The 17,402-nt window shown below is 46.4% G+C and overlaps 1 protein-coding gene across 2 annotated transcripts in view; it reads right to left on the reverse strand.

Moving 5' to 3' along the window:
- The window catches only part of LOC139046690 (cysteine/serine-rich nuclear protein 1-like), a 48,190-nt gene that overhangs the window by 15,423 nt on the left and 15,365 nt on the right, over positions 1 to 17,402 (reverse strand). For both annotated transcript variants that reach the window (XM_070532916.1, XM_070532917.1), the window contains exon 4: positions 3,713 to 3,940. In XM_070532916.1, coding sequence (XP_070389017.1) covers positions 3,713 to 3,940 — 228 coding nt within the window. The remainder of the gene's footprint in view (positions 1 to 3,712; positions 3,941 to 17,402) is intronic.

Here is a 17,402-nt window from a genome sequence, read left to right on the forward strand (position 1 = left end):
TATGAGTATATGATTATTACCTTGGCTACCCGCTTGTCTTTGGGAATTAGCTCGATTTATAATGATTGTGCAAACAAGAAGGATGAGACAGATCAAATGCTTTGCGATCTACTCTAAAGTATCTTATTGTTAAAGTCAAGGAGATCCGTACTAGTAATTTACAGGTTGTTTAACAAAGCTAAGACGTCAGCTTCATTAATAACTAATTTACGCATGCGAATATTATTAAATATATTTTATTCTGGAGATGAGCTAATATCTTCGTTTGTAAAAACTAATGAGGAGATTTGGTTAAAAATCTCAGCACATTCAGATTCATCAGTTACGACGCCATTTTTTTCAGTAAGCAAAATTTCATGATGAAAACTACGGTTTATAGTGCGCCAGAATTTACGAGGGTTGTTGGTTAATAAAGATACCAAATCATGATTGAAAAACAGACGTCAAGTGGATCTTAGGAGTGACTGGTACTTTTTATCACACTTTCTATACTTTGCCCACGCCCTCAAGCGGCAATTTTGTACTACCTGCCCACAAAATCACTTTTCTTTTTTACTTTTCATACGCCGAAACATCTGCTTTAACCACGGTATGCTGCTACTACATTTGATGGACATGAGAGTTACAAATTCATTGATAAGGGTAATGACAGTATATTTTTACAAAATCTCAATTTTGCTCAACGGTTCGCACGTTAAATTGTTTCGAGAACTCAGCGGAGAAACAATCCAATTCAGTTTTTCCATCATAGTTGGCTCTGCCATAACGTCTGGTTTGTCCAATAGTATATTTCGTTAAAAGAACCTACAATGCGTCCAACTATTACGTCATGATAAGAAATGCCGTCTAAGTGAATTGTGTCTGTACAAATGTCAGGATTATTTGTTAATATTAGATCCATTGTGTTGGCGGTGCTCGATGTCCGACACGTGGGATCAGTAATAAGTTGCGATAGTAAGAAATCAAGACACGATTGTAGAAACATATGAGCTTCGCTTTCACTCGCTGTGACGGATTTGTGTGAAGCACTTTATACTAGCGAAACTGCAATTCCTGAATATGAGTAGAGTTTGGGAAATGTGTACATATTGCACACAGAACTCGATGAAATTCAGAAGAAAAGCAATCATTCATATTAGGAGGGCCGTAGATGGCACCAATTATAATATCAATAGAAGAGCACTTTAATGAAACCCATACGCATTCGCAAAATAAACTAATCATTACAGGCGCAATCAACAAATCATATTTTATTGCTAAGAGTACAATACCTCCTCTGCGGTTCCATCTATCACTTCGAAAAACATTAAAACGTGTTTTGCTGATAAAAACTGCGTTAACTGGTGTAACGTCAGTGAGCCATGTTTCAGTTGGTGTTAATAATGAGGCGGGTCAGTGAATTATGAAGATTACTGAATCAATTAGTGAAGCTATTTCCACACTCTTTCGTACTACACTTCTGATGTTAGTGTAAAGTACCCGCCGTGGTTGCTCAGTGGCTATGGTATTGGGCTTCTGAGCACAAGGTCGCGGGATTGAATCCCGGGAACGGCGACCGCATTTAGATGAGGGTGAAAGGCGAAAACACCCGTGTACTTAGATTTAGAGGCTAGTTAGTGAATCCAAGGTGGTCAAAATTTTCGGAGTCCAACACTACGGCGTGCCTCATAATCAGAAAGTGGTTTTGGTACGTAGAACCCCATGATTTAATGTTAGTGTAAAGGAAAAATATTGTTTATCGGTATTATACATCGAGATTTGAGAAGGATAGGAAGCTGGGGTTGGATCTGAGATAAAAACGAGGAGTGCGTCATTCGTCTGTGGATCGCCGAGATACACAAAATTACGCGTCTAGCGTCACTGTCCACACATAGGTATCATTATTAATGTGAAGCGTGTTAAAGACGAGGCGAATGCGGTATCTGTCTTTCCTTGCGAAGTTTGCGCACTGCCACAGGTGATGGTGCTTCAGTCGGACGGCCTCACAATAAGCACAAGTGATGCTGAAGCCTGTGTTCCTGAGCCTGGAGCCGTTTCCTATCACAAACTTAACTGCTATATCATTGTAGAAGCCAGGAATGATTGTCTTCGTCTTAATCATCGAAAAGCGACCAAAATGATGAGCTCTCACGATCGAGGTTACCACGACACCAAGTTTATTAGAACAACAATCACGCACAAGCTGCTCCGAAGCCGCCCAAGTCTCTTGGTCTGTATCAGGAACGCAAAAAAAAAGAACATTCCACCGTCTAGACTAATTTTCCCGATCGTTGACTTTGTCTTGCATATTTTTCTAAATTAGGCATTAACCGAGGCTGTGCAGATAGCGCCAATTCAATTTACGATTTTAAATCAACAACACGTTTTGACATTAGCTCTAGTATTGACGTAAACACACTGATCGAAACTCTCTTTTATAGATTTCGAGAAAGAATTTGACAAACTTCCTCATAAACGCCTGTTCCTAAAGCTTTCATGTCTTAAGCTTGATTCTTTTCTTTTTAATAGATTTGTCACTTCCTTATCAACCGCCAGCAATTCGCTTACGCCAATAATGTCTTCTGCCTAACGTCTTGTCATCTCAGGCGAGCCTCAGGGCACGGTACTGGGGCTAGTGTTATTCATAATATAAATAAACGATTTACCGAGCAACATTTCTTCTAATATCAGACGTTTTGGAGATGATCGCGTCCTATATTGTCAAATTAACATGAATGACATTCACTCACTTCAGCCGGACCTTCATCATACCGAAACCTGCTGCAACGAGTGGCTCATGTCATGAACACGTACAAACAATCACATCTTTTTTTTTTCGTCGCCGCCAAAATTACCCCCTTTTGATTTATCTGATTTATAACTCATCAGTTTCATTCCCAAGTGCAAGTAACTAGGTGCTCTTTTGTCGTCAGATTTAACGTGTTTCATTCACATAATCTACGTTCCTAATGAAGGTAACATCGTTCTTGGTTGTCTCCGTCTTAGCCTTTATCTGGCACCTCTTTCCGTCCCTTCCCGCCTATACGACATCAATCCGAACGAAACTTGAATACACATACGCTTTCTGGAACCTACACCACAGTAGCCACAATAAAATGCAAGAAGCTGTACAGAACCGTGCAGCGCCATTCATTTTCTCAGAGTACACGTATCAATGCAGTGTCAACGAAATCAAATCTCGTGCATACCTTGAAAGTCTTTCATCATGCGGCAGAATAGGACGTCTGTGCCAATTAAAGTTTTATCACGCGTCACCCTGTACTCCATCCATCAAGCCAGCCCATCATCATTCAGATCGCACCAATCACGGCAAAGCAGCATAGCCACCATCTGCTGGAACCACTGCGCGCCTTTCTTCATTTTTTATCAAAACATCACAAGATTCGGATGACCTTCTGGCTGACTTTGTGCTCCGCTCCAGCAGCACCAATTTCAGGAAAACAATAAAAATTGTAGACCATTTAAGACACCTGTAAATAGCCCATCCTTCAGGAACCCCTTCACTTCGGCCTTTGAGGTATCGCAAATAAATAAATAAATGTGATAGCGTCTGCGCAGTCGTAGGCCGGCCTTCACTGCCGCACAAGAATGGCTGTGAAACTATGGGAAACTCCCCTGAGATACTTCGCTTCAAAGCGGCTAAAATGCTGAGGTGCTACGCAGAAAGCTCTTGAGCTTATCTATGTCTAGCAGTAAAAAAGCGATGATTCACCTGGCATGGTATGCCGTTCCGGGAGCAGGAACAGCTCTTTGGTGTGCACCGCTCAGAACAGTGGCAGCCGCAACATTCCCGCGATTTCCTGATGGCTCGGCAAGCTTTGCTCTCAGACGAGTCTAGGTTTTGCACGCCATTGGCTCGAAGCAGCTGACGGCGACGACGCCATTGGAGGGGCTCCAACTGCTGCCGTCCATTCCTTCCTTCATCCAAACCAGTGTCTTTCTGTAATAGAATACACAAAATGTGACATTCGCTTCTCTGGCCTGAGTCTGTATCAGATTGATTCACAACATTCTACACACGATATCTGTAGATGAGCTTATACAAGTTTGATTAAAACGCGAGAGCTTGCTAAGTTGGTATGAGCCCATACATAGCCATGCACAGATTAATCTGTCGCGCCAGCCACAAAATAGGAAATCGACCGCGTTTCCACTACTGTGAAGAGGGGGCAAGCGAAGCTCGGCCTGCACAGCTCTTGGTTGTCGTAACGACTCGGCTTCGCGCTCCCTCGCGGCGACGTCGGCACGTCGATGACAAGGCCTTTCTCGAGCATCTTCACGGCAGCGTTCATCAAACGCCGCCTGTTCTTCGGTGGCACGCGTGGCCCGCCCCCGCTGCCGTTCCTTCAACGCACCCTGCTCTTCGGCAGAGCGAACCAAATGCGGCCTGCCCATCTGATTGCCGGGTACTGCAGTAAAACACGTTGTGGGGCTAGTTGGTGCATGGCTTTCAATAGAATAAGCGCCACTGCTGTCACTTTTTGGCGCTTATTCTATTGATTGTCGGGCCTGAGCTGGCGGGCAATGGTGGGCACCGAGTCGAGCGAACGTGCGATCACACCCTTTCCCTTCCCCGAAGAAAGAGGACGCCTGCGGTTGGCTTGCGCCTTGCGCTGCGTCTACTTCATACATAATACTCCGCTTTAAAGGGTAATAATATTTGGGGTTTTACGCGCCAAAACCACTTTCTGATTATTAGGCACGCTGTAGTGGAGGACTCCGGAAATTTTGACCACCTGGGGTTCTTTAACGTGCACCTAAATCTAAGCACACGGGTGTTTTCGCATTTCGCCCCCCTCGAAATGCGGCCGCCGTGGCCGGGATTCGATCCCGCGACCTCGTGCTCAGAAGCCCAACCGCTTTAAAGGGTGCGTATTATGAACCGACAATGGCTGAATCGGGTACCGGCGTGGTCTCGCAACCCGGAGGTCGATGGTTTGGTTCCGCAGCCCTACAATCAATTTTTATTTTCGCGTGACTGGAGTTTCTTGTACTGCAACAACCACGCCCATACGAGTGAGGCAATACATGCTTCACTTGAAAACTAAACTGCAAAGCTGCTCGGCCTGCTTTTGAATTTGCAAGTATAGCATGGCACCTCGTTAAGCGCAGGACAAATTTGTCTGGCCAGCTGCGATATCGACCCCTGTGAGGTCCGCTGCAAACGATCTGCCTGGGCGCACAATAGGGTTCGGAATGCGCCTACAAAATTCAACGTCTTCAGTGTACCCGGCTCGAGCGAGATGATGCCCAGAGGACACCACCGCGATACTCGTTAGTCAAGTACAGCTTGACCGAGGAAGAGCGGTCGTGGAAGCGCGCGTGCAAAACGTGTCCGGCGCGTTCACAATTTTATTGTGTTTTCACTGGTTGATGTGGAGGGGTCGTTGAACACCAGGAGTGAGCGCTCGGATATCAGCAATCCAAACCTGCGAGCGGAAAGCAAAAGTGCTTTGCTGTGGATCATACCGCAGGTCTGTGCGCACACGTCACCCAAGCCGACAACCACTCTCCTATGGCAACCAATGTCGCTGTCCCTCAGTGGTCAAAGGTGGCGCATTCTTTTTGTTCACTCACAGCTGATGCCAGGCGAAGTGTCGCCGAAACAAATTGGCTCCTACCTAACGACTGCATATCTTCCACATCTACATAATATGTGGATATTGTAAATTTATGCATGTACATAAAGCAGTACCGCGAGGTAGTTGATGGCGACGAACGTCCACCAGCTGGTGTAGGCCGCAAGAGGCGAAATAAACCTGTGATATGTGCTCTCTGAAATCTGTTGAGCGGCACGTAACGCTGTTTCTCCACGAAGGTGAGTTAAAAATTCGCGATGCGCAGCTCTCTTTGTGCAAAGGAGACACTGGGCCTCAAACAATGTTGTCATCGCGGTTTCAGTGGAGGACGTCACAAAGCAACTACTAGGAATGGTTAGGGGTGCAATGGTTGAAATGCGAGAAATTCCAGTCTCTTAGGTGCAGTTCACTCAGTGTTCACAAAGGAAAGGGTTAGTTCTGCAAAAAGAAATCTACATTAATCTATACACAAATAGAGTGTCTGGAAAAATAGACTCGTATGCAAAATTACAAAAGAAGAAAAGTTGCGATCGAATTGGCTTACTAAGTCAGAATTATTCTAGCTCTGCGTGTCCTCACAATTTTTTGGAATAACCATTTCAGGCGTATCTCAAAACGTCTTTGCATTTTCACGAAAATGCTTATTCCAGGTTCACGGTCACTGCCTCCCACCTAAACAACGTCATAACGTGTACAGCCGGTCACACGGCGATGTTCTTAAATTGTGTCTCTTCAATGCCGCTCTGCCACCATGCTAAAACTGCACAGCATTTCTTGAGTCAACCAAAATGCTTACGCAATCCAATATCGAAATCCACAACATGTAAATACATCTAGTGAGCAATGATTATGAACTACGCGCCCGTAAGGGAGCCGAAGCGTCATTCAATTTCAGTTTTCTTTTTGAAACGGTTCATCGCACCGCATTTACTCAACGTGTAAATTCCAAAGGAGAGAATTTGCTGTCAAACCTCGGCTGTCATGTAAATACATGAATGAACGAGACCGACATCGCCGTCGGTCTGAACCGACGTGACCACGCCCCCTCCCCAGCGCGTTTTCTTTTTGAGTCTTGATTGGCTACAACAAGCGTCTTCTCATAGCAGAAGTGGCGTTTTCGCTATTGCAGGGGGTGCTTTACTAGCACAGGTGAAATAATTTGCCTCTTTAGTGTCACTTTAGGGCCACGGCCACTCTGCGCAACGCAAGTACACTTTCGGGCCCAGGATTGGCGGCAGAGTGAACAAAACGGTTGTTATTGAGCCATAGACGCACTGTCAAGAACTGCTGTTGTAAGACCACCAAAGGTTTCATTCTTAAAAAGCAGCAGATATCTCAAAGTGCAAAATCATAAGGCCATGTGAATTGGTCTGCAGGCATTGTTTTTAATCCAATGCCTTTCAAAATAAATAACTTTGCAGGTCAAAAGGTGTTTTCGAACTCTCGATCCTCGTTTGAGAACCTGGAATGCCGAGTCTGGTAACGTATGATATCAACTTTGTGCATATTTACACTCCTAATAACAAACACAGGCAGTTCACCCTTCAAGATACAGCACAAAAAGACTCGAGTTATGTATGATTATAAAAGCAAGCCTTTTCTCGCTAAACTTATATCACATCACCCTTGAAATATTGAGGTTACATATTGAGAATTATTATGCTACTGATGTTATAGTATTAATATTGTCACGTAGTAGCGATGGTGAAGATGGCAACAAAGCTGTGATTGAGGACACTAGGGTTTTATTGGGCAAACCTGTGCCCTCTAAAGCAGGCTGCACTCAAAGAACAACAATAGTGGCGACAACAGTCAGCGATGGTCGAAAATGTGATCAGCGGATAAAGCGCGTCGAATTTATGAATTGAAGGATTTATGAATTGAAGGTTCTAGGGCAATCACTTGTGCCCCCGCGTCTTACAGAAAGTTCTACACCATTCGCGTGACGCATGCGTGAAATCAGATTACACAAGTTTTGATGACAAAAGACAGCGGATACAATCATAATGATGGATGGATGGATGGATGAAAAACTTTATTAGGGTCCTTTAGGGCACGCCCTAGCGCGCAGCGGGCCGCTCCCACGTCGGGACAGAGAGGCCGAGCCTCTCCGCTGCGTCGCGGGCCCGTTGGACAGCCCATAACTGTTCTTCGAGGTTGGGGCTGCGTAGGACAGCATCCCAGCGTGAAGAAGTGTTACTTTCATCACTGCGTAACGCGGGGCATCGCCAGAGCATGTGAGGTAAGTTCGCCAAGTCATTGCATAGTGCACATGCATTTGTCGTCTGAATTTCGGGGTACATCTTGTGAAGAAGTAGGGGGTTTGGGTATGCCCCCGTCTGTAGAAGCCTTAGTGTCAAAGCCTGAGGTCTATTGAGTTTGCAATGTGGGAGGGGGTAGATCCTCCGAGCCAAGTAAAAGTGCTTGGTAATTTCGGTGTACGAGGAAGGAGAGTCCCGATTGTCAGTACCCCCGGCGTCACGCTGCCCGGTAGCTACGCGGTTGATGATCCCTCGCGCAGCTCCGTGTGCCGACTCGTTGACGTTGGGCGGGGCGCCCTCGATCTGTCCCATGTGAGCTGGAAACCAGATCAATGTGTGTGGCTTGATTTCTTTGCTTCCTAATATCCCTAGGGCTAGCTCGGATATGGTTCCTTTGGCAAATGCCCTAACAGTTGATATGGAGTCACTGTAGATTGATGTCATCTTGTTGTCCAATAAGGCCATCGCTATTGCAGCCTGCTCTGCGATTTCAGATGACGTCGTCCGAATCGAGATTGCGTTCGTTATTTGGCTTTCATGATTTACGCTAACTACAGCGAAGGCCTGTCCGTCGGCGTAGCGCGCTGCGTCTACGAAACTGTTCTGCGAAGCCCGTTCACGAGCCTTTTCCAGGAGAGCCTTCGCGCGCGCCCGACGTCTTTCCACGTTGTGTTCTGGATGGACGTTTCGTGGGATAGGCGCGACAGTGATGCGGTCCCGCTGCTCTCGAGGGATGCTGCAGAACTTTGTTTTGATTACTCTACATTCGAGAAATGTCCGGTACATGCAGCTGCGTCGTACGCTGTGCGATAACATTTGTTAGGCGGTCAAATGTGATCACCCGATAAAGATAAACAGGTACATATGTCGATACCCACTCTTTAAAAGCATCGTCGCGATGCTGCAAAGAAACGCAAGTGATAAACAAAAACGCCCGTATAAAAGAAAACAAAATAACGAAGTTTGTCAGTGTACGCAAAAGGACATAACACGCACCACGTGGACTTGACATCGCGCGCCGCGCAGCTGCGACTGCGAAGTGCCGTCTGGCACGACCTCATAGTACTGTGCGCCAATACATCAGATGATTTCATAGGGTCCGAAATAGTGTCCTTTCGCCAGAGCTTTCGTTTCAGCGAAGTGAGTGAAGTAGTCCATCGCCACGACGATCCATTTGTTTCCAGATGTTGACATCGGAAAGAGTCGCACCAAATCCATCCCGATCTGCTGAAACGGTCGGCAAGGTGGCTCGATCGGCTGTAATAATCGCGCTGGCTTGTTGGCGGGGTTTTGCGTCGTTGGCAGTCACGGCATGCCTTGACGTAACGGGTGACGCCGGTGATCAGGCGCGGCCAGTAATACTTTTCTTTCGTTCTTGCAAGTGTACGACGAATCCCGAGGCTCCCGGCTGACTTACCGTCGTGCAGGGCCTGCAGCACTTCTGACCGGAGTGCTGCATTCACAAAGAGGAGGTAACCTGCGTGGGCTGGGGAAAAGTTCTTCATCAGGAGGTCTTTCGTCGGCGTATTCTTGACTTTCAGGCTTCGTCGAGATGACGTCGTCTTGCCAATACGTCGTCGAGCTAGACCTTGAAGTGTTGTCGTAGTCGACGGAGGATCTTCGTTAGTTTGACGAACAGCAACAACATCTCCATCGGCTGCTGCTTTTGGTTTTCCGGAATATGCGCTCGCAGACCGGCCCTAAGCGGGGCCAGAGGTCGGCGTTGCGGCGACGGTAGCAGCCTGGGGACGGCAAACGGGACAGTCGTCGAGAACTCCACTGAGTCTCGGTGAGATAGTCGGCGATGTCACGAGGGCGCTCCCCAGCTATGGACGCGGCGCGTTGACGGCGAGCCCTCGCAGTCCCAAGTCTCAGTGTGGGCATCGGTGGTGCGCATGGCCGGCTTCTCCGCAATGATAGCAGAGCGGGTGGTGGACGGGGGCGCGCCAAATGCCTGTCTTCCTCGGTGTGCTTCGCTGGCCGACAGGTGGGCAGTGTGGCGGTGGCGACGGTGTCGGCGTCTCAAATGGAATCGCGGCGTCATGGGGCCCTGGCGCCGGCATGCAGGGGAATCTGGCGGCGGGCGACGGTTGCGTAGGTCAATGCTTCCGGCTGAAGCCGCGGGGATTCGGCGACTCCAAGTGACTTCTGAATCTCCTCTCGGACGACGTACGCAATTGATGCTACTTGAGGCAGCGACCTTGGTAACATCCTCTTTAGCTCCTCTCGCACGATCGCACTGATGGTCAAGCGCAGGTCGTCGGTGCTCATTGGCTGAACTTCAGCGTATTTCGTGGGCACCGTGCGTACGTTGAACTGCCTGTCCCTAATTTCGAGTGTTTTCTCGATGGTTGTAGTCTCGGAAGCAAATTCAACAACTGTCTTGGGCGCGTTTCGCATCAATCTGGCGAAGAGCTCTTGCTTGACTCCCCTCATTAAGAAGCGATATTTTTTCTAGTCAGAGATGCCGGTGTAGGCGTGTCTGAACCGACGAGTCATCTCCTCCGTGAAGATCGCTCTCGTTGGGAACTTGTACTCGTTGGGAAGTTGGGAAGCAGAGCTTCGGCCTTTTACTTGCAAATGACACTGGTAAATGTCTGCAAGAAGCCATTGCTGAACATGTCCCATGTTGTCAGGGTCGATTCTCGGTATTAAAACCACCTTCTGGTGGCAGCTTCTAAGGTGAAGCATACATGCCCCAGCTTGTCGGAGTTAAAGCTGTTGAATGTGGCAATTCTTTCGTAAATCTCCAGCCAGGTTTCTTGGCCTTCAGTCGGTGATCAAAGGAAGGTTCATGGGTCCTGAGGTTGTTCAAGCAGAATGGGGGACGCTGGGCTGCCATTGTGGTTCTTGACTTGTGCTTGATCCCTCTGGTCTTCTATTCCGGTAGCAGTACTTGCTCTCTATGACTCGCTCGCTGGTCCTTGACGACGTTGGTGTTGTCCTCGCGTTTCGTGCTTGGATCCCAGCTTTGCGCGGGCGTTCGGTACATGAACGCATTAGCACCTCCACCAGATATCACGTAGTAGCGATGATGAAGAAGGCACCAAAACTGTGATTGACGAAACTAGCGTTTTCTTTGGCGAACGTGTGCCCTCAAAAGCAGGCTACACTCAGAACGATTGTGACGAGTATAGTAGGCGATCATCGAAAATCTCATCAGCGGATCAAGCGCGTCGGCTTTTATGCATAGTTCATCGAAGGTTCCGAGTAATCGCTGGTGGCAGCGTATCTGACAGGAAGTGCTACACCATTCGCTTGGCGCATGCATGAACTCCACTACGCAGGGTTCGGTGACAACTGACAGTGGATACAACCATCGATAACATTCGAGAAACTTCAGGTACATGCCGACGCGTCCTGCCCTGTGCGATAACATTTGTAAGGCAGTGAAGCGTTGTCACCTGATAAAGATAAACCAGTACATTTCTCACTATGTATTATTTTACCGTACCCGCTACTGCGACTGTTGAAGCATGGTTGGTGTTTGTACTATGCGTACCAATTACATCAAGCGTGCACATAAATTTTGTGTGCACTGCGCCTTGGAACTGTGTAATTACGCATAACGTTCAGGCCAAGGAGTTGAATATAGAAGCACCACTCTATAGCAGAAAACACACTCTATGTAACAATACACGTTAACAAAAGGGGGTATTGTTTATAGGGAAATCAATGGGGACGATCATTTATGTCTGCTGAGCGTACAAAATAAAGTAGCAATGAACGAAACTGCTCTTGAAGCTTTGAGCATGCGCATTGCGCTGAGGTTTTCTGTCTATGCTACGCCACTTGGGCGGTCTAAGCCGTAAACTCCACAATAACGCGTTCCAGTAGCCCGCAATAGACACCGTATTAAAATGTTTAACAAACTTCTCTCAATGAATAGAGGAACACTGAAGAGAAACGCTAAAAGAGCTGATCGATAATTTAATATTTAAAAATATTTTGTTAACTTTAGGGTAAAGGTTGATTAATAAACTAATGATAGGTCAACGCGTCGTTTTATTTTTCACTTTCGCTCCGAAACCCTAGTGCCGGTACGTCGCAGTGACGCCACTTGTTGACTTTCAGATATTTCTTTGTATTTATGCCGTTGTGGCACGATTAAAAGTCATCGAAACTTGCTAAGTTCTGTCTTTTGCTGCTTTGGAGTGAAACGGAGTCCTTACTTAAATATAAACAACCAGGTAAACACGAGCACCCATCATGAAAAACTATGATGTCAAATCATCTTAGTATGGCAACTACAAACCTGCGTCGATACCAGGGGCCGTATAACGTAAAACTATCCCAATATGTTTTTATTCCAATCTCCTGACGTGAAATTTGCGTAACGGCCGACGCAAGCATAGGGCGGTGACCCGCATGGTTGCCTGAACAAACAAATCAAATGCTCCCCTCATTCATAGGAGGTCACTTTTGTTTGCTCGAAAAACGAATAACATTGCCTGGACTCTGCCGCTTCTCTTAACTAATTGGCTCACAAGACGTGAGGAGCATGCTCAAATGGAGAGAGATTCGATGAGGCCGATGGCGCTCTTTGGCCAAACCTGGCCCTTGCGCCACAAAACACCACACATCATCGATGGGGCCGAGCCACTGCACTGAATATCGATAACCGGATGAAGAGGGTGGTTCCAGCGTTTGCGATTGATCCGCTTTCTCTTAGGGTGCGCTGGCTCGTCGACAATCACGGCGTCATGCAACGGAAGCTTAAGAATATCACTAAAACGAATCCTCAGCAAAGAAGAGTTGGCAGAATGATGTCGTAAACGTGCCGAAATTTCTCGAAAACGTTACATACCCACGCAAAAAGCTTTAATACACGCAAATTAACCCATGCTCTCCGGCAGGGGCGAGTAGCCAGTGCCGAAGGGATCGGCGGCAGCCATCTTTTATTCCTTTCGGGACGGGGCAGCCGGCGACTATTGAGAAGAAAATTCAGTTTTGTTCGGCAGAATAATGCATCTTTAGCGCGTATGCGTCGCTTTGACGTGGTAAGTTGTTGGGGTTTTGTGACGTCGCGTGAGAGGCAGGTGAAGTTGTGCAGCCCGAAAACTTTTGAGCAATAATCGAGGGCTAATGGTAAAAAGCCGTCGAATTAGAAATAACCATTTATGTTTGGTTCGGTCAATTTATGCATAATCAGTGTGTACACGTCATATCAGATTGGGAGCTATCGCGCTTTTCGTGACTTCGCGTGACAGACAGGTGAAGTGGGGGGTCGTCCAATAAAGTTTTTGACCAATCGCGGTGGGCTTATTTCAGAGTAGGAATATAAAGGTTTGGAATAGTATTACGTTATAGTGCCCCAGTGTAGTCGTTAATGCGAATCTTTTTATGTCTCACTCATTATTCCGTGAGCTCCGAAAATCAAAGCAGGGAAGCCAACTTACACATCTGCGTAGAACACTACATGCCGCGCCGCCATCGACTGGCCCGCCGGTCAGTGCCTGATAACGGCGAGAAGCGACGAGCTCAGCAAGAGTTGCGCGTGCGAAGAAGCTACACCGGAGGTGCACGTTGCGTCTGCTATGCATGGCACCACTCCTGTCGCTATTCGCAGCTTTCAGGTACAGTGGAGCCACCACGCAGCAACCACGGAAAGCAGTCATCCGGTGATAGAGCGAATACACTCCTGGCGAGAAAATACGAGCTGTACCTCGTCGTCGTTGTCTGTCGTGACTTCTGGCGCGTGCGGAAAGCGAATTACGGAGGATTTTTTAGACATTGCCGTCGAATTTTGGCGTTTCAAAAATGGGAAGTACAAAAGCGATCGGATGTGCTCTGTACCACAACGCTCAAACCGAACCGTAAAAGACGTAGTAAGCCGTCATAGTCTTCCTTCGGACAAGTGAGGAAAAAAAGAATGGGCTGTGAAAGGGAGCAGCGAAAATCCTGTTTTGGGATGCAAAACGCCCGGCTTTACCTCACTAGGTCCCCCCTTAGACAGTCTCATTCACATATTGTAACCAGGGTATGTAAACAAAAATGCTGCGTATTTCCAATTGCTAGAAGGTACAGCGGGGCGTTGCACTTGCAGACCTGTGCGCATGCGGACGTCTGTGCGCATGCGCGAGTAATAGCGGTTGCGAGAGAGGAAATGTGGGGAGTTTTGCTCCTTGAAAATACGACTCCGCCTAGGTACTGCGGAGGAGTTTCTTGGCGCGCGTTGTATGCGCTTGTTCCTAGGCGGGCCGGCAGAAGTCACGGCGCGCGGTAGTGTTGAAGTTAGCAGTCGAAATTTGGCGGCTGGACGCATACTGAAATACTGAAATACTGAAAGCATTTGGTGCAGAACAGAGTTTCTAGGCGTTCCTTTTATTATTTCAGCTGTCTATCGACCTCCGGATGCTCCTCTTTCATTTGTACAATGCCTTCAAGATTAGATGTGCAACAATGTTCCTCTTAACACTCGTTTCATTATTGCAGGAGATTTCAGTTTACCGGGAATAGATTGGGTTGATCTTGCAGTGGGTACTACAGATGTTGCACATTGTGAAGCTTTGTTAAACCTGACTTTCAGTTACGACCTCAAGCAAATAGTTCCTGAAAGTACTAGGGTTACACAGACCTCAGAATCCTTACTTTATCTTGTGCTTATTTCAAGCAATGTACCAGATTGTAGTGTTTCCGCCAAAGACGGAATTTCTGATCATAAAATGGTTTTGCTTTGTGTAAAGGAGGCCGTCCCGACGAAGAATTCAAAGAGGTCAACTATCTGTATAAGAGATTATAGCAACGCCGACGATGTTAGCATCTCGGACTGTCTTGAAATGTCGCTGTGCTCGTTCGATGGGGCGACTGACGTCAACATCTTGTGGAATAAGTTTAAGAATACGGTGATCTACTGTCTGGAAAAGTTCGTGCCAGAACGAATCAAGGTAGTAAAGAAGCGCAATCCTTGGAATAACCGCTATATAATACAGCTTAAACGAAGAATAAGATGCAGAAGTAGGAATAAAGAGAGGAACAAAATGGAGATTTCGCAGCTTTCCCAGACCCTTAAGCACGTGCTCGTAACGGCAAAAGAACACTTTTACTCGCAGACGCTACCCAATTTCATGAGAGATTCACCACAGCGTTTTGGGCGTTATCTTGCCCCGTCGCACGAACAAATATAATATGTCTGCATTGATGGCAACATAATTAACAACTGTGCTCAAATTGCTGAAAAATATAATGAATATTTCCATTCTGTGTTCGCTCCACCGGAGCCATCTTCCACTGACCTTGATGAAAATCGCACCGAGGGTAGGTTGCCTATGCCAGACATCGTTTTCTCTGAAGAGGGGATATATGCACTACTCCTTAACTTAGACAAAAAAAATCAGCAGGTCCTGATGGCATGCCAAATGAATTTTTAAAACGATACGCGGAATGGATATCTAAGTACCTCTGTATAATTTTTAAGGCGTCCCTAGAGCAGCACAAATTACCATCTGACTGGCTGACAGCTAGAGTTGTCCCCATCTATAAATCCGGCAACAGACACAGCATCGAAAATTATAGGCCCATTTCAATTACCTCTACATGCTGCAAGATCATGGAGCATGTAATATCAAAAAGCTTGTTCAAATATTTGGAAAATGCTAATATCCTTCTTCCTAACCAACATGGTTTTAGGCAAAAATTGTCAACGGTTACCCAACTCACCGAAACCATAAATGATTTTTCAAGCGTACTTAACGAGAAAGGTCAGTTAGATGCTGTTTGCAACGATTTTTCAAAAGCGTTCGACCGCGTTCCACACCTAGAACTTCTTGATAAACTGCTTAGTCTCGGCGTTAACATAAACATTGTCAAATGGATTCAATCGTATTTAATAAGAACACAGTTTGTAGAAGTGAGTGGTGCGACATCCGGAGTGTTGCCTGTAACGTCAGGAGTCTCTCAGGGATCGGTGCTGGGCCCTGTCCTTTTTCTCAGTTATATAAATGACATTGCAGACCAGATTAACCCCGTTATCAAAGTTCGACTTTTTGCAGATGACTGCTTAATGTATACCGCAGTATCCAGCCGCAATGACCAGATCGTCTTAAATTCCGCATTAAAAAGAATTAGCGACTGGTGTAATAAGTGAAAATGAAAATAAACTACAGCAAGACTAAGTATATAGGGGAATCAAGAAGATAAAAAATATACACTCCTTCGATTATGAGATAGATGGTAAGGTCGTAAGCCGCGAAAATCACATTAAGTACCTCGGAATTACCATATCCAGTGACCTCAACTGGAAAGCACACATAACGAACTTATGCTCATCAACTGAAAAAAAGCTCTGGTACTTGAGGCGAAAGTTAAAACTTGCTCCTCAGCAAACTAAATTAGCTGCATATTTAACGCTTGTTCGTCCTACATTAGAGTACGCAAGCGTCGTGTGGGATCCGTTTAAAAAAAACCTGGTAGATAGAATTGAAAAACTTCAAAGAAGAGCGGCAAGATTCATTTTGTCAAAATATCGTTCAGCGGACTCCGCAACTGAAATGCTTAGGAAGCTCAACCTACCGCCACTTTTCGAACGCAGAAGGATAGCTAGACTGAAATTTCTTTACCTGATTCGCCATAACTGGTTTAACCTTAATACGCAGCAGTACATAAAACAGCGTCTGTCTCGAACAGTACGAAGCACAAACCTAGAGCAAATTCAACCCATTCCAGCACGAATAGATACACACAAGTACTCGTTTTTCCCCAGAACAATAGAGGAATGGAACGCGCTACCGCCTGAATTACTAACAGTAGACAATGTAAATAAATTTGAAACCACACTAACAAAATTCTTTACTTCGACTAGAAGTACATAACTACTGCTTTAATAATGGTACTTGTCTTACTTATGTTCCTGGTTCTAACACACACGATAATTCCAGCGGCAGTGGCACAATTAATACCACCCTACTGCAATTTGTTTTTGCTGCTTCTTGATTTGCATTGTGCATTTGCCTGTGTGTACGCCTTATTTTGTCTATTTTTTCTGTTCTACACTGCGGCAGTGCTGCTATCTTGTATTGTTTGTCTTGAAACCACCCTCTAACGGCCTTCGGCCAACAGTATTGTTAAACAAATAAAAAAATAAATAAATTATATTTATTTGATCATGTTTCTACTAATGAAAACAACGTGTCATTATTTCGCATTATTGGCGGCGCCTCCAGGGCACCCAAGCAGTAGCGGGGGGATCAAAGCTGCGCGTGCCAGGGGGGTATAAGATCCGCTTTCCGCTTTCACAGACAGCCAATTTTTTATGCGAGCACCCCCTGGCACGCTTCGGCCTCTGCGGCCCCAACTCACGGGCCGCCCTGCTTCCAGCTTTGATCCCCCCGCTGCCGCTTGGGGGCCCCGGAGATCCCGTGCCGCCTGCTTTAAATAATCTCAAGTGCTCTCCTAAGGCCTCCGTTTGCCGTTTGCATGTGCCCTCCTGGAACAGTGCTTGTAAAAATCCGATCTATCATCGCAACCAAAAAAGCGACCCGCGACTTATGAAACACCAGTCAGGACATTGTCCCTTGAAACACAGCGATCACCAAGCGGCGTCCGCGCCCACTGCCTCACCGCG

Source organism: Dermacentor albipictus, chromosome 2, assembly GCF_038994185.2.
Source record: "Dermacentor albipictus isolate Rhodes 1998 colony chromosome 2, USDA_Dalb.pri_finalv2, whole genome shotgun sequence".
In the NCBI taxonomy this organism is placed as follows: Eukaryota; Metazoa; Arthropoda; class Arachnida; order Ixodida; family Ixodidae; genus Dermacentor; species Dermacentor albipictus.